The sequence below is a fragment of the Baudoinia panamericana genome, assembly GCF_000338955.1.
Source record: "Baudoinia panamericana UAMH 10762 unplaced genomic scaffold BAUCOscaffold_16, whole genome shotgun sequence".
Lineage (NCBI taxonomy): Eukaryota > Fungi > Ascomycota > Dothideomycetes > Mycosphaerellales > Teratosphaeriaceae > Baudoinia > Baudoinia panamericana.
The window spans coordinates 76,157-90,025 of record NW_006911272.1 but is presented as its reverse complement, the minus strand read 5'-3'; the positions used below and the strand labels follow the sequence as shown (position 1 = coordinate 90,025).

At 57.1% G+C, this 13,869-nt stretch overlaps 9 protein-coding genes across 9 annotated transcripts; 5 read left to right on the top strand and 4 right to left on the bottom strand.

Annotated features, from left to right (window-relative positions):
- Positions 1-1,942: 1,942 nt before the first annotated feature.
- Positions 1,943-2,156, bottom strand: BAUCODRAFT_331922 (uncharacterized protein). The gene has a single exon (XM_007683676.1). It carries the CDS (start codon positions 2,124-2,126, stop codon positions 1,965-1,967), a length of 162 nt encoding a protein of 53 aa, XP_007681866.1. The 5' UTR covers positions 2,127-2,156; the 3' UTR covers positions 1,943-1,964.
- Positions 2,157-2,190: 34 nt separating this feature from the next.
- On the top strand, positions 2,191-3,227 carry BAUCODRAFT_331904 (uncharacterized protein). Its single transcript, XM_007683675.1, has one exon. The coding sequence runs from the start codon at positions 2,618-2,620 to the stop codon at positions 3,131-3,133; it is 516 nt and encodes a 171-aa protein (XP_007681865.1). The 5' UTR covers positions 2,191-2,617; the 3' UTR covers positions 3,134-3,227.
- Positions 3,228-3,285: 58 nt separating this feature from the next.
- On the bottom strand, positions 3,286-4,245 carry BAUCODRAFT_152789 (uncharacterized protein; the record flags this gene model as incomplete). Its single annotated transcript, XM_007683674.1, has 2 exons — positions 3,286-3,629; positions 4,146-4,245. The coding sequence occupies 2 exons, from the start codon at positions 4,243-4,245 to the stop codon at positions 3,286-3,288; spliced, it is 444 nt and encodes a 147-aa protein (XP_007681864.1).
- A 1,535-nt stretch (positions 4,246-5,780) lies between these two features.
- On the top strand, positions 5,781-6,240 carry BAUCODRAFT_39735 (uncharacterized protein). Its single transcript, XM_007683624.1, has one exon. It carries the CDS (start codon positions 5,939-5,941, stop codon positions 6,131-6,133), a length of 195 nt encoding a protein of 64 aa, XP_007681814.1. The 5' UTR covers positions 5,781-5,938; the 3' UTR covers positions 6,134-6,240.
- A 276-nt stretch (positions 6,241-6,516) lies between these two features.
- On the top strand, positions 6,517-7,121 carry BAUCODRAFT_331793 (uncharacterized protein). The gene has a single exon (XM_007683673.1). It carries the CDS (start codon positions 6,648-6,650, stop codon positions 6,957-6,959), a length of 312 nt encoding a protein of 103 aa, XP_007681863.1. The 5' UTR covers positions 6,517-6,647; the 3' UTR covers positions 6,960-7,121.
- Positions 7,122-7,995, top strand: BAUCODRAFT_331794 (uncharacterized protein). The gene has a single exon (XM_007683672.1). The coding sequence runs from the start codon at positions 7,284-7,286 to the stop codon at positions 7,734-7,736; it is 453 nt and encodes a 150-aa protein (XP_007681862.1). The 5' UTR covers positions 7,122-7,283; the 3' UTR covers positions 7,737-7,995.
- BAUCODRAFT_331795 (uncharacterized protein) lies at positions 7,996-10,388 on the bottom strand. The gene has a single exon (XM_007683671.1). The coding sequence runs from the start codon at positions 9,923-9,925 to the stop codon at positions 8,255-8,257; it is 1,671 nt and encodes a 556-aa protein (XP_007681861.1). The 5' UTR covers positions 9,926-10,388; the 3' UTR covers positions 7,996-8,254.
- A 161-nt stretch (positions 10,389-10,549) lies between these two features.
- BAUCODRAFT_28630 (uncharacterized protein) lies at positions 10,550-12,049 on the bottom strand (the record flags this gene model as incomplete). Its single annotated transcript, XM_007683611.1, has 1 exon — positions 10,550-12,049. The coding sequence occupies one exon, from the start codon at positions 12,047-12,049 to the stop codon at positions 10,550-10,552; it is 1,500 nt and encodes a 499-aa protein (XP_007681801.1).
- Positions 12,050-13,039: 990 nt separating this feature from the next.
- BAUCODRAFT_39731 (uncharacterized protein) lies at positions 13,040-13,843 on the top strand. The gene has a single exon (XM_007683623.1). It carries the CDS (start codon positions 13,182-13,184, stop codon positions 13,350-13,352), a length of 171 nt encoding a protein of 56 aa, XP_007681813.1. The 5' UTR covers positions 13,040-13,181; the 3' UTR covers positions 13,353-13,843.
- The last annotated feature ends 26 nt before the right edge of the window (positions 13,844-13,869 follow it).

Sequence of the window (13,869 nt, the reverse complement as noted above, 5' to 3'; positions counted from 1 at the left end):
TGGAGTGAACATCGAAGTTGAAGGTGAACGCGGAAAGAGAGGCTGAGAGCGAGAATGGCTCTCGCCTGAGGTCGCCATCCCAGCTACGCCGTTGCTACTGTCGAGCAGACCTATCAGAGCAATCACTTCAGCATCAGCTTAGGGCCGGCAGATTGCACAGAAGCAGCCCGCTCTGCGCAGCGCCGCTACAGCAGAGACTACTAACGGGGTGGACGTATGCGAGTTGATCACTCGTGTATGTCTCCCAATTGCTCCATCACAGGCCCGCTCGTTCGCACCCCACCACGATGCCAGACACTACATACCCATCATGCTGCCAGATCTTCGTCCCCAACTCTACTGACATAGGTGTGATTACATGCTTGTGCTAGCGCTGTATTCGCGCTTATAACCTGTCGAACGGTTATGGTCGAAAGGTTAGGGGGTACGTTCTCACCTCCTTCTGATCTCCCACTCAATATATGTGCCAAATACTTGGTCAAATGTGCCAGGCAAAATGGTCACATGAGCCGGTACTATGGTCACATGTGCCGATTGTTCGGTCACATTTTCCGTTACACCCATTCCTGTTGCTCTCATTGAAACGCCTTCGTCTGGCCAACCGTGTGAGAAGAGGTAGCAACCACCGCTTGAAAGGACCAACCTTCTCGCCGCGATCTGCTCCTCACACCAATTCCCCTTTGTCGCTTTCCATTGCCTAACTACGGCACTGACGGCCGCGACTGCGCTCCGCCATTGCAAGCGTCTGCTTTCTATTGTCCACTGTTGCGAATGCTTCTTCACGCTTGTCTTCCAACACGTCTTCTCCTCCGAAGCTTAGACGTACCGGCTTGAAGGCTGTCACGATCGTCGGTAATCACCAGCGCACTTGACTGCATCTCCATCTGTGTTGGTGCACCGAGAGGCCACGCGCCCAAGACTTCCATGGATATAAGTACCAAGCGCCTCCAACCCTGTAAACGGGGACGGCTCGCCACTTCAAGGGTACTCCCCATCCTTAGTCCTCAACTCGTCCAAATCCTGGATCACCCGGAAGTCTTCCCATGGGGATGTTTGAGTCAATGATGACCGCGGAAGGCTGGGTCTATACGCGCTTCCGAACGTTGCGGCGTGATGATCATCCTCTCAACAGGCTGTTGACCGAGATTGGCACGGATTGAGATGGTCACATGGCGCTGATTGAGCTCTGTAGCGTGACCGCGATTGGCGGACGCTGAGTGCGCTCAGTCTTACTCTCGTCGGTGACTGTCTCACCGCCTTCGAACCGCTCTGTCAAATGTGTTTCTTCTCGACGAGACACGCGAAGGCCCTACGAAGCGAAAAGATGGTCAACCTGTGGCAAGATGACGAGGAGAGCATTGTACTGGTCCGAGGAGAGATGCACATGGCTTCATTAGGCGCCTAGTCTTCGATATTGCGGATATAGACACCGTTGGATCTGGAGACAAGCACTGCTACCTTTGACGATACCTCTTAATGAAGTTAGGACTGTTACTCCGGTGCGGGAATCCAGGCTACCTACCTCAAAACACTGCGAAGCTGTAACCATACACCATCTTTGACTCGCTAGTCACCTGTCTCATTTCACCGGCTCTCTTACTGTGGAGGGTGACAGCTCGAGCAGACGTTCGCGTGGCCGACAAGGCTGAGGGATGATTTTCCGCATCAGATTCGTAGTCTTGTCCATCGGCACCATGGATGAGGCCATGCTCGCAGCAATCCTCCGGCCACGCGACACGTACGGAAGTGGTCGTTAGTGGTCGTTAGTGGACCGCTAGCTCGTGCGGCATGGCACAGACGGCTTCCATCTCGTGCTCAATGGATTGCATCGACGTGGGTAGGCTGGAGGAAGAATCAAGCTGTTAAAAGGCCTCGCCTGAGTCGTCAGAAGCGGCTTTACCATTCCGATGTCATGTTCAAGCTACATAGGAGCAGTCTGGTGCGCGTGTGCACTTCATAATACCTCAGCTTCTGGGAAGAAAGCGGCCGTCACAATGATCTGTTCTGTTTCCCTGGACAGTCTCAGCCATGCAGCCCGGATGATGCCCGCCATTAACACGACCCGCACACGAGATCGCGTGGGCCGTACTTTCTTTCCTACGTTCCAAAGGACCAATCACCCACATCTTGGAAGGATAGGAAATAGATGCTATCTCCACGTCATCACACCGGAAACCATGCATTCTCTCTCGCATTGTACCTATTCAGTAAGTAAGTAACAGCCACAAACATGAAGAGGGTTGAGGTGCGGCGAGTGCATCCTGCCTGGCTCCTGGCAAGACATAGTAATGCGATCATGATCAAGATTAGAGCTAGTGGAAAAGAGGACTGTGGTGGTGCAAAAGCAAAAGCATTCGCGCACTGCGGAGGCGAGAGGGTGTACCCACGTCCTAGTGGGGGAAATGGAAGGAGGCAAGCGACTAACGGACGTAGAAGAGAAGAGGTCGCAATGTCGAAGTGAGGCGTGTTTGAACTGTTTGCGCGGTTTCGAACCTCCCTTATCCACTGTGTCCTAATTCCCTCACATTCCTTCATCCATCGTTCTTGATCACCTCATGCGTAAAACATCTCATGCCTCCGTACATCATCTCACATACCATCCTGAAGCACAAGCCCAATGTATTCCAACCCCGGCTGCTTTCATCTCCATGTCCCACGTCGACGTAACCATTGCATGCAGCGCTCGGCACGTTGGATCAGGGTGTGCATGGCGCACAGCCTGCTCCAGCTTCTGCGCGCGGAGGAAGTTGAAGGCATGAGTGTAGGTGACGTGCAGAAGGGCATCGTAGTCGTTGTTGCCAGCGGAAACAGTTGGGATTGCAGAGCCTATCCTTGTGGTAGAGAGCTGTTTGCGAGGAGCGGCGGGGACCGAGCTGTCAGCAACATGTCCATGCTCTTTTGGTTGTTGGTGGAGGAAGAGGAAGAGGAAGAGGCGGTGTGGAACAGAAGCGGGTTGAGCAGCGGCCATTCAATAGAACGCTTTTGCGGCGACTGCTCCATGGTCCACGTTGTCATTCGTGTGAGCGTCGTGGACAGCTCGGTCGCAGCCATGCTCGTCACGGTAGTGGAGGCGGGCCAACCAGTGCATCACTTGAGATGTGCCAGACATGGCCCCTGTAGCCATAGACAGTGAAAGTTGGCCACTTTGGAGGCTGTTCATTGCCTGCTCTTGCTTGATCAAGACGCACAAGCACATCTGAAAGCGCTTCAGTCTTGCGCCCAATGGCTGCATGGTCATGCTTCTCCCTAGGACTCGTGGCAAGAAGTGCAGCTGCGTTTCGCTGCTCAGAGGCCGTAGGCGGAGGTAGCGGAGGTGGCGGTGCTAGAGGTAGCTTTGGCGGAGCTGCTGGGGTCAGACAGTGCCTTCGCGGCCTTGCTAGCACCAGCAAAAAGTGTGGTCGGGGTTGAACAAGCGAACCGACTTGCCTTCGACGCGGGTATGCGGTATTGCGGCTGTATGTCATCGTTCTGCTTCAGTGGCTCGCGCTGCATCGGCTCACATCGCATCCGCTGTGGCGCTTTCTGCTTCGCCGCCTCCTGTGCTTGAATGACGTTGAGCATGACAGGCGGTGCTTTGTCCAGCAATCCAAGCTGTGATTGTATGGAAGTAGGAACAGACTGGTTAGAGGCTACAGTAAAGAGCTGGATAAGTTGCGCAGGCTGCTCAATATGTGCCGCCGCGGTGTATGCAGCTTGATGACACGAGGAAGACGAGGCCGCTTACTCCGGTGCGTCCAGCGTGACGCCATCACGTGGTCCTATTACCCGCGATAACACCATGTGGCCGTTCGCCCGTGATGCCGCCATGCGATCCATCACCCGCGATGCCCATTAGATGCATGATCCACGATGTCGTTCATGAGACCCATCAGCCGCAATACCATGTCAAGTACGCAAGCGACACAGTGGAGTGGTCGTTGCCTGACCCACCAACAATCGATAATCGCATAGAGGCGGATGGCAACAGCCTGCGAGAGCTTCTCTAAGGCGTCGAGACAGAGCTGATCGCACTGATGTACAAGCTCGCAAGCGATACAGGTGCGAGTAACCCTGCAGCTTCTGAAGGATGGCCTTCTATAAGTCGGGATGTGGAACGGGGTACTTGCAGCTCCAGGTTATCCACATCACCTGTCGCTGAGACGTACCGATAAAGCAATACAGGATCTCCTTCTTGATATCAAACACATCTCGTAGAGTGCGCTGCAAATCCGCACTAGCGTCGACCATGCGGTTGAGTTGCCGCATGGCGGTGGGTGAAGGAGTGATCGTTGTTGCGCAGCATGACGAAAGCAAGATGTGAGCCACCATTGCAGAGCGACCGCTCACAATGTGCGCGTTAGGAGGCTCTGCCGTCTTCTCGGTATGATCCGCTGCGTACCGTTGAAGCGCATTGTTGAGAGACAACCCTATCACCTTCTGCGATGGTCGAACGGCCGTTTCGCCTATGGTTGCTAACCATGGCGGGGGCGGCAGAGAGGTGGCTGTCGTTACCGCTGTCCGGACTGCGTGCGGTTCGGTGCGGCGACTTGTAGCTCCATATCATCGATTTCAACGCCTTCGGTCACAGGGTGGTTGCCTTCCGAATTGTTGCTGTCGCATCACCGTCAGTAACGGTGGAATCGTCGGAATACCGGATCCAGAAGAAGATGTCTCTCGTGCTTTCCTTCTCCGGCTGCTGCTGCCACTGCTGCTGCTGCTGCTGAAAAAGATGCTGCCCGTACTCCTTCGCCGAGTCCGTGCGAGAGTCAAAGCTGCTAACTTGCTCGCTGGTGCACACTCTCCATTCCAGCCTCTAATGCACACTCACACACATCCGATCGAGCACGTTTTGCTGCTCTACCGCGATCACGTTGCGGCAATAGGCATCCTGCAGCACGATGTGCTTCTTAACGAAGAGAATGCATGCGCAAGAACTCGCGTCTGGTTTCGCAAGGCGTCGTACCTTCTTTACATAATGCCGGCCTTGCCCAGAAGAATGGCGTCCATTACAGCAAGCGAGAGCCGCCCAGCGCAGGATAAGTGGAACTTACTGTCGAGGAAACATGGCGATGCATTCCTTTCAGCAGCTTTCGATAGAGGGTGCGGGATACAGTCTAATCATCTATATTGAAGCCTAGGCGGAGCATCAGTCGATGTAGACGTCGCGGTGCAGGGGAGCCATGCTGGCAGTAGCCCTTTCTGGCACGGTAGCCGATGATGAGCCGGATCTGGGTGGGTTGCCGGATGATATGGGTGTTGCCACCACGGATCTTGCCGGCCTTCAGACTTATCCAACAGTCTTGGGGCCGACGTGATAGTGGTGGGCGATGTGAGCGCCGACTACTGTGCGAGATGGACGCGCAAATAACGGGTGCAATGACGGGGTCTTCGCGCGGTCTTGGCAGGTCGGCGGCTGAGAACCTATTGCGAAATGTGGTTGCGATTCGGCTCGGGAGTCCGGATGCGGGGGGGACGCTTCCTTGTTGCCTATTTTTGTTCGAGATCCATTCCGACATAAATCCCAAAGGGGTTACATAGCATCTTGATATGGCCAACGACCACCCTTTAGCACATCCCACACACTCACGTCTTCTTCTCATCGCCTCATGTAGCATGATCCGAGAGTCGAGGGAGGGAAGCGAAGACATATTACGCCGCCAGCGATCGAGCCAAGCGCTTGACTGTGTCGAGTACTACGTGGCACGTAGCAGCAATTTCGGTGTGATGGCAGACTGCAATGGCGCGTGCAGCGTGCAGCGCAATGCCTACAGCCAGAGTCTAACGTAACGGACGTCGGTGGTTGGCGATGTATACACGACTTCGTCCTTGCAGCCCCATCACGGCGAGCATACAGCATTCACCCGCAATGCGTGGAAAATGCCGTGTTCACCAAGGTCAACGGCCCCGACTATGAAGCTTGAGTAAACTCCCTCATTGTGACTCTTGATCGCGATAGCCTATGCATTCGTGCCACCACTACCACCACCCACTGCAGCACTTTCTCCTACCATTCGCCGCTTCCTTGTTATCTTCCTTCTTGACCGACTCTGGCGTCTCCTTCGAGGTGGCCTCTGCCGCCGCCTCCGCCACGACAGCCGCCCGGGGCTCGCAGACAAGATCGCGGAAGGGGTTGTATCGAAGAATCCGCTCCTAGACATCGAGCAGGAGGGATGGATCCGGCGCTGCATCGATCTCACCCGGAAGGCAGACGTAGGGAAAGGGATATTGGTCCAGCGTACCTACGAGCTCCAGCAGCGACTCGACAAGGATGCGCAGGCTGGAAGAGCCTCCGGTAGCACGAAAGCGAACAGCTGGCCGGCATCCAGTCATGCCCAGCCAGTCCGTCCGCTTCGTGAAATGCACCGCGGTCAGACCGATTGTGGAGGACGTGTTGGCGGACCTTCATCCCTCCTCAACGCTAGTTGGTGCGTGCGGGGGGAAGCAGCGCCCAAGGCCTAGCGACGGCGAGCGATAGCTTCGATGTCGAAGGCTTCCCGAATCAGTACTTGTTTTCATACGACAGCAGTCATGGAGACCGCTTGCGCTGGCCCGGGGAAGAAGGCTGGGATTTGGAGTTGAGAAAGGCTTGGAATGGCCCAACTTGATTGAAACTGGTCAGGGCGAGAGTTTGACGGTTTCCTGGCTGTACTACGGTTTTCCACTCGCCTATGGCCCGGCTTGTACACCTGGTAGGGTTGCAGGGCATGCAGATAGGGTGGGATGCTCTTGTTGAGTGGGAAGAAGGGATAAGCAAGCAGCCGAGCTGGCAGCCGACGCTTTCACCAGCTCTTCGTACCGAGTCCGACACTGTTTGCCGACATCATCTAAGCACCGGTCACTTCCAGCCGTTTCGAGACGCTCATTTTGGTTGCTCCATTGCTTACCGACAGGTGGGAGCCTCAATCTCATCAACCTCGCCGTGTCGACAACCTCCGCCGCAACCAACCAAGTCAGATGTCCAAGCCCAGATACCAGGTTGACATCAGCGGCGAGAGGAAGCTCTTGAGAGGTAAGGCGATGAAGTTGGGAAGCCTTTCAACGCTACAGATATCTAGCGAGTCTGTAAACGCTTCACGCATGATACGGTGCCCTCGTAACCCTCAGCACATTGACGAGGACTCCTCGTGCACGCACTAAGGCGCAATGTTATCCTCACCTAACCTCTTCCGCTGAATGCTTTCTGTCAATCGACTCGCGTATAGCTCGGGCCCCCGACAGTACCAGCTACGCAAGAAGGCTGCGCGAAGTAGGTTCGTAGTGACTTGGGCGGAGGCTGACCGCCAAGCAAAAGCTCATGTTTCACTATGTCTGTTACCATCGTCAGACACATTGCTGGGAATTCACTATCACCCGGATGCCTGGCTAGGCGCACCTGTGAGGCCATTCCAGCTGGACGCATTACTAGGCCCGCTCCCACCTTCTGCGCCTGGCAATTCCCAAGCGAAGACGGCGAGCTCATCTGTATAACCGACGCCGAGCCCGCCTACAAGGAGAAGGTGGTTGTCATGCTCGAGCATGCATGTACCAAGGAGGCTGCGAAGAATGTTCAGCTGCTCAATGGGCTGGAGCACCAAGTCGGTAGGCTGAAGGACGGAAATGTCGGACTGATGGAGACATCACTTCTTGAAGTACTTCGCGAAGGCAAGCGGAATCTGATGGAGTACAAGGACACTTGGCACACTCAGCATGTCGTTATTCCCGCGCTTGAGGAGTATGAGCGAGAACAGATCGCCAATGGTCTGGTGGAGAAGGACTGAGAGCCACATACTCTGGACGGGGAATTCGTACTTTTATCGAGCCAGACGGCGACGTTGCTACCTGCAGCGAGACCACCGACGACCTGCAGCAGGACCTTTCTCGCTACGCTCAGCGCAACCACAGCCCGAAGGATGGAGCCGCTCGTGTTTTATTGAATTTGATGGACAAGGCCGCTCGAAACACGGAGCGTATACATGGGAGCTCAAAGCCGCAATCGAGGGCATGCCAAGTGATCGGCGCGAGCTACAGGAGCAGGTCGCGTGCGATGAGCGGTATGTCACCACCATGATGAACGAGGACTGCGATCGCATACGTATGTGGGTGGAACATGGGGCTCGGACTGTAGGGGAGTGAGCGAAGGGGCAGTACCGAGCGATGGATGTATGGGTGGCTCGGAACAACAGCTGACTACGACAGTGAATCAGTTGCGTGAGATTCATCCGTGCTCCAGGGAGGGTTCTGAAAGCAACAAGGGGCGCAGGCAGACCAAGGGACTTTTCATCCACACAGGCTCGTTCTAGCCCCCCCTCTTCGACAAGCATGTTTGTCCAGCCGATCCCCGCGCCATGCTCCCACAGGCTTCCTCGTCCACCTCTCCCTGCAACTTATCCACCTCCGCCGATAGTAGCAGCTTTTGGCTGCCACGGTACATTCGCTTCGCCCGGCGCATCGCGGCAATGCCTTCCGGATCCACCTTGACGAGCGGTTTCCCATCCCGCAACCACGACTCCAACTCCCGCTTCGACTTGAGCGCTCGATGCACGTCGGCCGGGTCAACACCACCAGCCCCGTCCGCTTCTTCTTCCGTCCAATTGGAAAGCGAGGAGAGGGACACGCGCTGCATTTCGGGCGCGACCGCGAACGTCTCCGCCGTCTTGTTGCCGATAAAGTGGCGCAGGAAAGCCTTGATGCCGTCCTCGGGCGAATCGCCCTGGTACATAAGGTCGATGAGGTTGCGGCGAAGGTGGTTATGCTGCATGGCTTCCGCGTCGACCGTCTCGGAATCCCACAGCCAACCGGGTTTGCGCTGCTTCGTCTCCAGCACTGGAATGGCGTTGATGAGCGCTTCGAAGTCGTCGCCCCAATGCACCGCCCGCTCCAGCTTGTCCGGCAAGTGGTCCAGGAACACGTCCAGAGCTTCGACGCAGGTGCGCACGGCGGCATCCAACGTCACGACTTCGCTGTGGCCCAGGCACAGGCGCCACAGCGACCAGGTGCTCTCGAAGTGCCGCGCCAGATATCCCCGAATGGCGAACCAGATGGCGAAACCCTCCATCCCCGGCTGCCGAGCGTGCGCGCGAATGTCGTCGGAGAGCACAAACGCACGGTCATACGCATTCGGCGCCGTGGCCGGCAGCGCCTCGTACGCAACCGTGACCCGATTGAGAGCGTGCCTGAAGCGGCCGAAGCCGGTTTGATGGAAGACCTCGTAGACGTGCACGAGCTGCGCGAGGCGCTGATCGATGCGGAGGTAGTGGTGGACGGGCCCGATGTCAAGGCGCGTCGGCCTCTCATCCAACTTCTGGCTACCGGCCCAGCGAGTCCGCTTCGTCTTTCGTCCGCACGCCAGAGGCTGGACGTCGAAGCGGGCCTTGCGCGTGGCGTTGCGCAGCACGGCCGCATCCCCCCCGTATCCGTTCTCGATCATGGCGTCGATGTCGCAGCTCATGGCCGCCTGTCTGACCTGGATGCGGTCCAGCGGATCCATGGCGGGGAGCAGTTCGTACAGGTCCGTGAGGATCTGCGGGAGGCCCGGGGCGTAGTGCTCACTGGTGATGAAAGGACGCATGCGCGCGATGATATAGTGCTCGGTCGTGAGGGCGAAGTGGAACATGACGAGGGAAACGATGAGGTACCGGAACAGAAATCGGGGAGGCGATCGCGAATGCGTCCACCATATGGCGGTGATGTACAGGACTCCCGCGGTGTCGCGCGCCGGACCCGGAACGAGGCAGAAGGGGAGCAGGAGCAGCAGGCCGTGGACGGCAAACGGTCGGGCAGGGTCGAGCCAACGCCGAACGGCGGGTTCGTGTTGCGGTGGCAGCCGGGGGAGTAGGACACAAGCTTCTACCAGGAGCAGCGCGATCATGACCCCAGTGACAGCGCAGCCGAACCGGCTGAGATGTGCGCCGAGACGCTCGCCGATGAGCACGAGGTCCGCGCGCAGAGTCTCTGTGGTGAGCTCCATCTGTAACTTGGCTCGTGATGCGGATTGGCACGAGTTTCGGAAAGGCGGTAGATGGACATGATGGAAGAGGAGAGAGAGAGTACGTACAGACAAAGGAGAGATGGGTGTTTGGTTTGCAAACGAACACCACCACGAATGACTCCCTTCGACCTACACACGCCTGCCATGCGGGAAACACGTCAGTGGCTGGCTGGTCTGCATGCACGCGCCCGAGGGAACATGCATGCAGGTTGTTTGAGAACATGCAAGGTAGGTGCAAGCAGTCTGGAAGCGGGAAGGATGCTGGGCGGTAAAGGGGATGGTAGTGAGAGAGGTCGGAGCGGATGATGATGATGATGAGGAAAGGTGGGAAGAAAGTATGCACGGCGAGGAAAGTTGGTATTAGAGGCACCAAGCTATCTGGGCCCGTCGTCTCGCCGTGACGCTTGCTATGCGCTAGTCTGGTAGTAGTAGTAGTGTTAACAAAAGAAAGCATGTCAAGCGAGCCATAAAATCTGCAAGCTGGATATCCATGCCAACAATGAGGATATCACCACCACCACCACCACCACCACGTCCCGGGCAGTGCACGCACAGTCCTTCTCCTCCTCCCCCTCCTCCTCCTCCTCCTCCTCCTCCCCCACCTTACAAGACCCCCTTCTCCGCCTTCACCTTGGCCTGCAACTCGTACAGGAGGGCGATGGTGTCATCGGTGAGCTTGGCCTGGGTGGCGATCTTGTCGGTGTTGAGGTCGACCATCTGGTCGTGCTGCCCGACGCGGCTCGTCAGGGCGTGGTAGAGGTCGTGGAGTTGCTGGTAGAGCTCATCCTTCCCGCCTTTGCCGGTGGTCGCCTGGATCTTGGCTACGGACGAATCCTTCTTCTTGGCCGCCGTAATGATCTTGCTCGACTTCTGCTTTGCCGGCTTCTGACGCGCATTCTCGGCCTCACTCTCCTTCGAGCTCTCCTCCTCGCCCTCCGAACTCTCCGCCGTACTCTCCGCCGAACTCTCCGCCGAACTCTCCTCCAGGATGGTCTTAGCCTTGCCAGACCCTTTCTTCCCCGCCGTAACGTTCTTGGTCGAGTTCTGCTTGACCTGCTTTGCCTTGACCTGCTTCGCCTTGACCGGCTTCGCCATGACTTGCTTCGCCTTCGCCATGGCTTGCTTCGCCTTCGCCTTCTTCGCCTTCGTCTGCTTGGCCTTCGCCTGCTTCGCCTCCTTCTTATGCGCATTCTCCACGTCCTTCTCCTCCTCATACTCACTCTCCGCCGTACTCTCCGTCTCCGCCGTACTCTCCACCGAACTCTCCATCCCCACCAAGCTCTTCCCCCCAACCGAACTCTTACTCTCCACCGAACTCTCCACCTCAAGCGCCCCGACATGATCCCAAACCCCGGCCACCGCCACCTGACCCAGCGCGCCATCCACAATGCGCTTGTACCCGAGCTTCTTCGCCGCCGCCGCACCCGCCGCCGGCTCGTGGTACGCACGCAGGTCGTCGGACTCCTGGGCGACCATCACCTCCCACGAAGCCAACTTGACGCCGCCCTTCTGCACCCAGTACGCAGTGTGCGCCTTCCACACGACGCGCTTGCTCGCATCGATGCCAAACGCGTTGGGGATGGTGCCGGGGTGGATGTTATTGTCGATGAAGGCGAGGGTGCGCTCGAGGCAGGTGCGGTAGACGAAGGGGCCGTAGATGGTGGGGATGCCGACCAGGTCCGCTAGCCTGCGCGCCGTCGGGACGTCGGGACGAAGGGACTTGGAGATGCCGAGGTGGGCGCAGCCGGCTAGCACGCGGCCTTTGGCTTCGTCGGACCAGACGAGCACGCCCGGGCAGCCGTCACTGGCGTCGGCCTGCTTGGTGAGGGCGCCGAGCTTGAGGTTGACGAAGATCTGCAATGCAATGCAACGCATCAGATGGCTTGCCGAGAAGGGGGAAGGAAAGATGGGGGGAAAGGAAAGATGGTAGGGGGAGGAAAGATGGTGAAGGGGCAGACGCACGATGAGGTGACACTTGGAGAGCTTCAGCTGCGGCGTGTGCTTGGATGGAGGCACGTCCAGCATGATGGTTTCGGCCTTGGCCTGCTTGTCCGTCAACGTGGATTTGACGCACCATTCGGAGGGCACGATGACGGTCGACATGGTGGATCAGGGGGGCGAAATTGTCCAGGCGAAAGTCGTTGAGTGGTGCGTATGGAAGGGAGGCTTTGGTGGATGTACTTCTTGAGCAGGTTCGCCCCCGACACAGCCGCCCATTAGCCATGAGCACACTGCCGCCCGTGCAGAACCCGCTCACCGCTCACCGCTCACCGCCGCCGCCGCCGCGTCCCGTCAATCGTATCGCTCCCGCCGGTTTGCATCGCGATATGCGGTAGGCGGTAGGCGGTAGGCGGTAGATGGTAAGTGGTAGGCGGTAGGCGGTCGACGGAAGACGGTAGGCGGTTAACGGTAGGCGGTAGGCAGTGGACGGCAGTCGGCAGTCGGCAGTCGGCGTGGAGAGTGTCTGCAATGCACCCCGTTCTCCTCCATGCTATTGCTCTTGTCTCACTCTGCTTTCAAGCCCTCCATCGCCGACTCATCAGCTTGCTCGCAAACCTCTCATCGTCTTGCTGATGGTGGTGGTACAGCTGTGTATGCTGAGGGTGGGAGTATGAGTGGGAAGCTGGATGTAGTCTTCGCTTGTGCCATGCCGAGAATGAGCTTGATGACCATGCAAAGCAGCCGACTACCCGCCGTTCACGTGACTGCTGTACTCCAATTCATCTAAATCACACTTCCGACCGCAAGAAGGTCAAATGGGCTGCCGGAAGAAACGTGGTCATGGTGTCGGGGGTTGTTCGCTTAGCAAGAAGAGCCACGTTCTGCCGGCGCATGCTGCCTGAGGAGAGAAGGTAAGAGTCAGTGAGTGAAGTACACCGAGGTGCGTCTACCCAAAAGGCATCACAACGCCGATATGCGGGACGCGTCTTGACATTGTAGACGCGATCTCACTTAGTAATCATCACCGCGCAACGGAACTAACCGTAGCGTCTGATGGTGGAGGGCGCGCGCCTCAAGCCATTCCCACTGCTCACGTGCCAGTTCCCACCGCTCACGTGCAATTCCCACTGCTCATACGTACCTCCCACCCCACGCACAAGGAGCTGCTCACGTAACAAGAGCTGCTCACGTAAGAAGAAGCGCTTACTTACCACAAGAATTGCTCTCTCACGACAAGAACTACTCCCTCACGACAGGAACTGCTCACTCATGATATGAACTACCCACTCACGATATGGATTACTCACTCACGACAGGAACTCCTCACTCGCGCTATAAACCACTCACTCACGATATCAACTACTCATCCCTACAAGTACTGCTGAGTCCTGCAAGTACTGCTCACTCCTACAGGTACTGCTCGCCCCTACAAGAATTGCTCCGCACACGAGCAGGGGACTGCTAGCCGTGCAATGAGGGAGGACAGCTTGCCGCACAGGATTATCGCCATCAAAGACAAGAAAGCGGCACTGCACACAAGCTTGTCGTCACGGCAGCCCCTCGAGGTCCGTCGGACACACCATGTGCATAAGCCAGGTCTTGTTCGGGTCGATGTCGCAGATCGTCTCCGCCTCCGTCTCCCCAGACCTGCCTATATCCATAAGTACGGAGTCAAACTCATGCCGGCCTTCTTCTCTTTCTGCGTGCTGAACTTGCTTATTGCGTTCATCCGTCTTCCTTGAGCTTCGCCGTTTTTTCGGTGGTTCTTGATCTCATGCGAAAAGTTGAGTTTCCAGAACCTTGCTCTCCGCCTGGCTCGCCAGATCCCATTCCCGATCTTGTGTCGGGCTATGTTGTTCGGCCGTATTCGTGTTCATTGTTCAGAGTCTGCTCTAGGCTGGCAAGTAGATCCTCATCCTCGCACTCTTACTCTCCCTCTCCCTCTCCCTCTCCCTCTCCCTCTCCCTCTCCCTCTCCCTCTC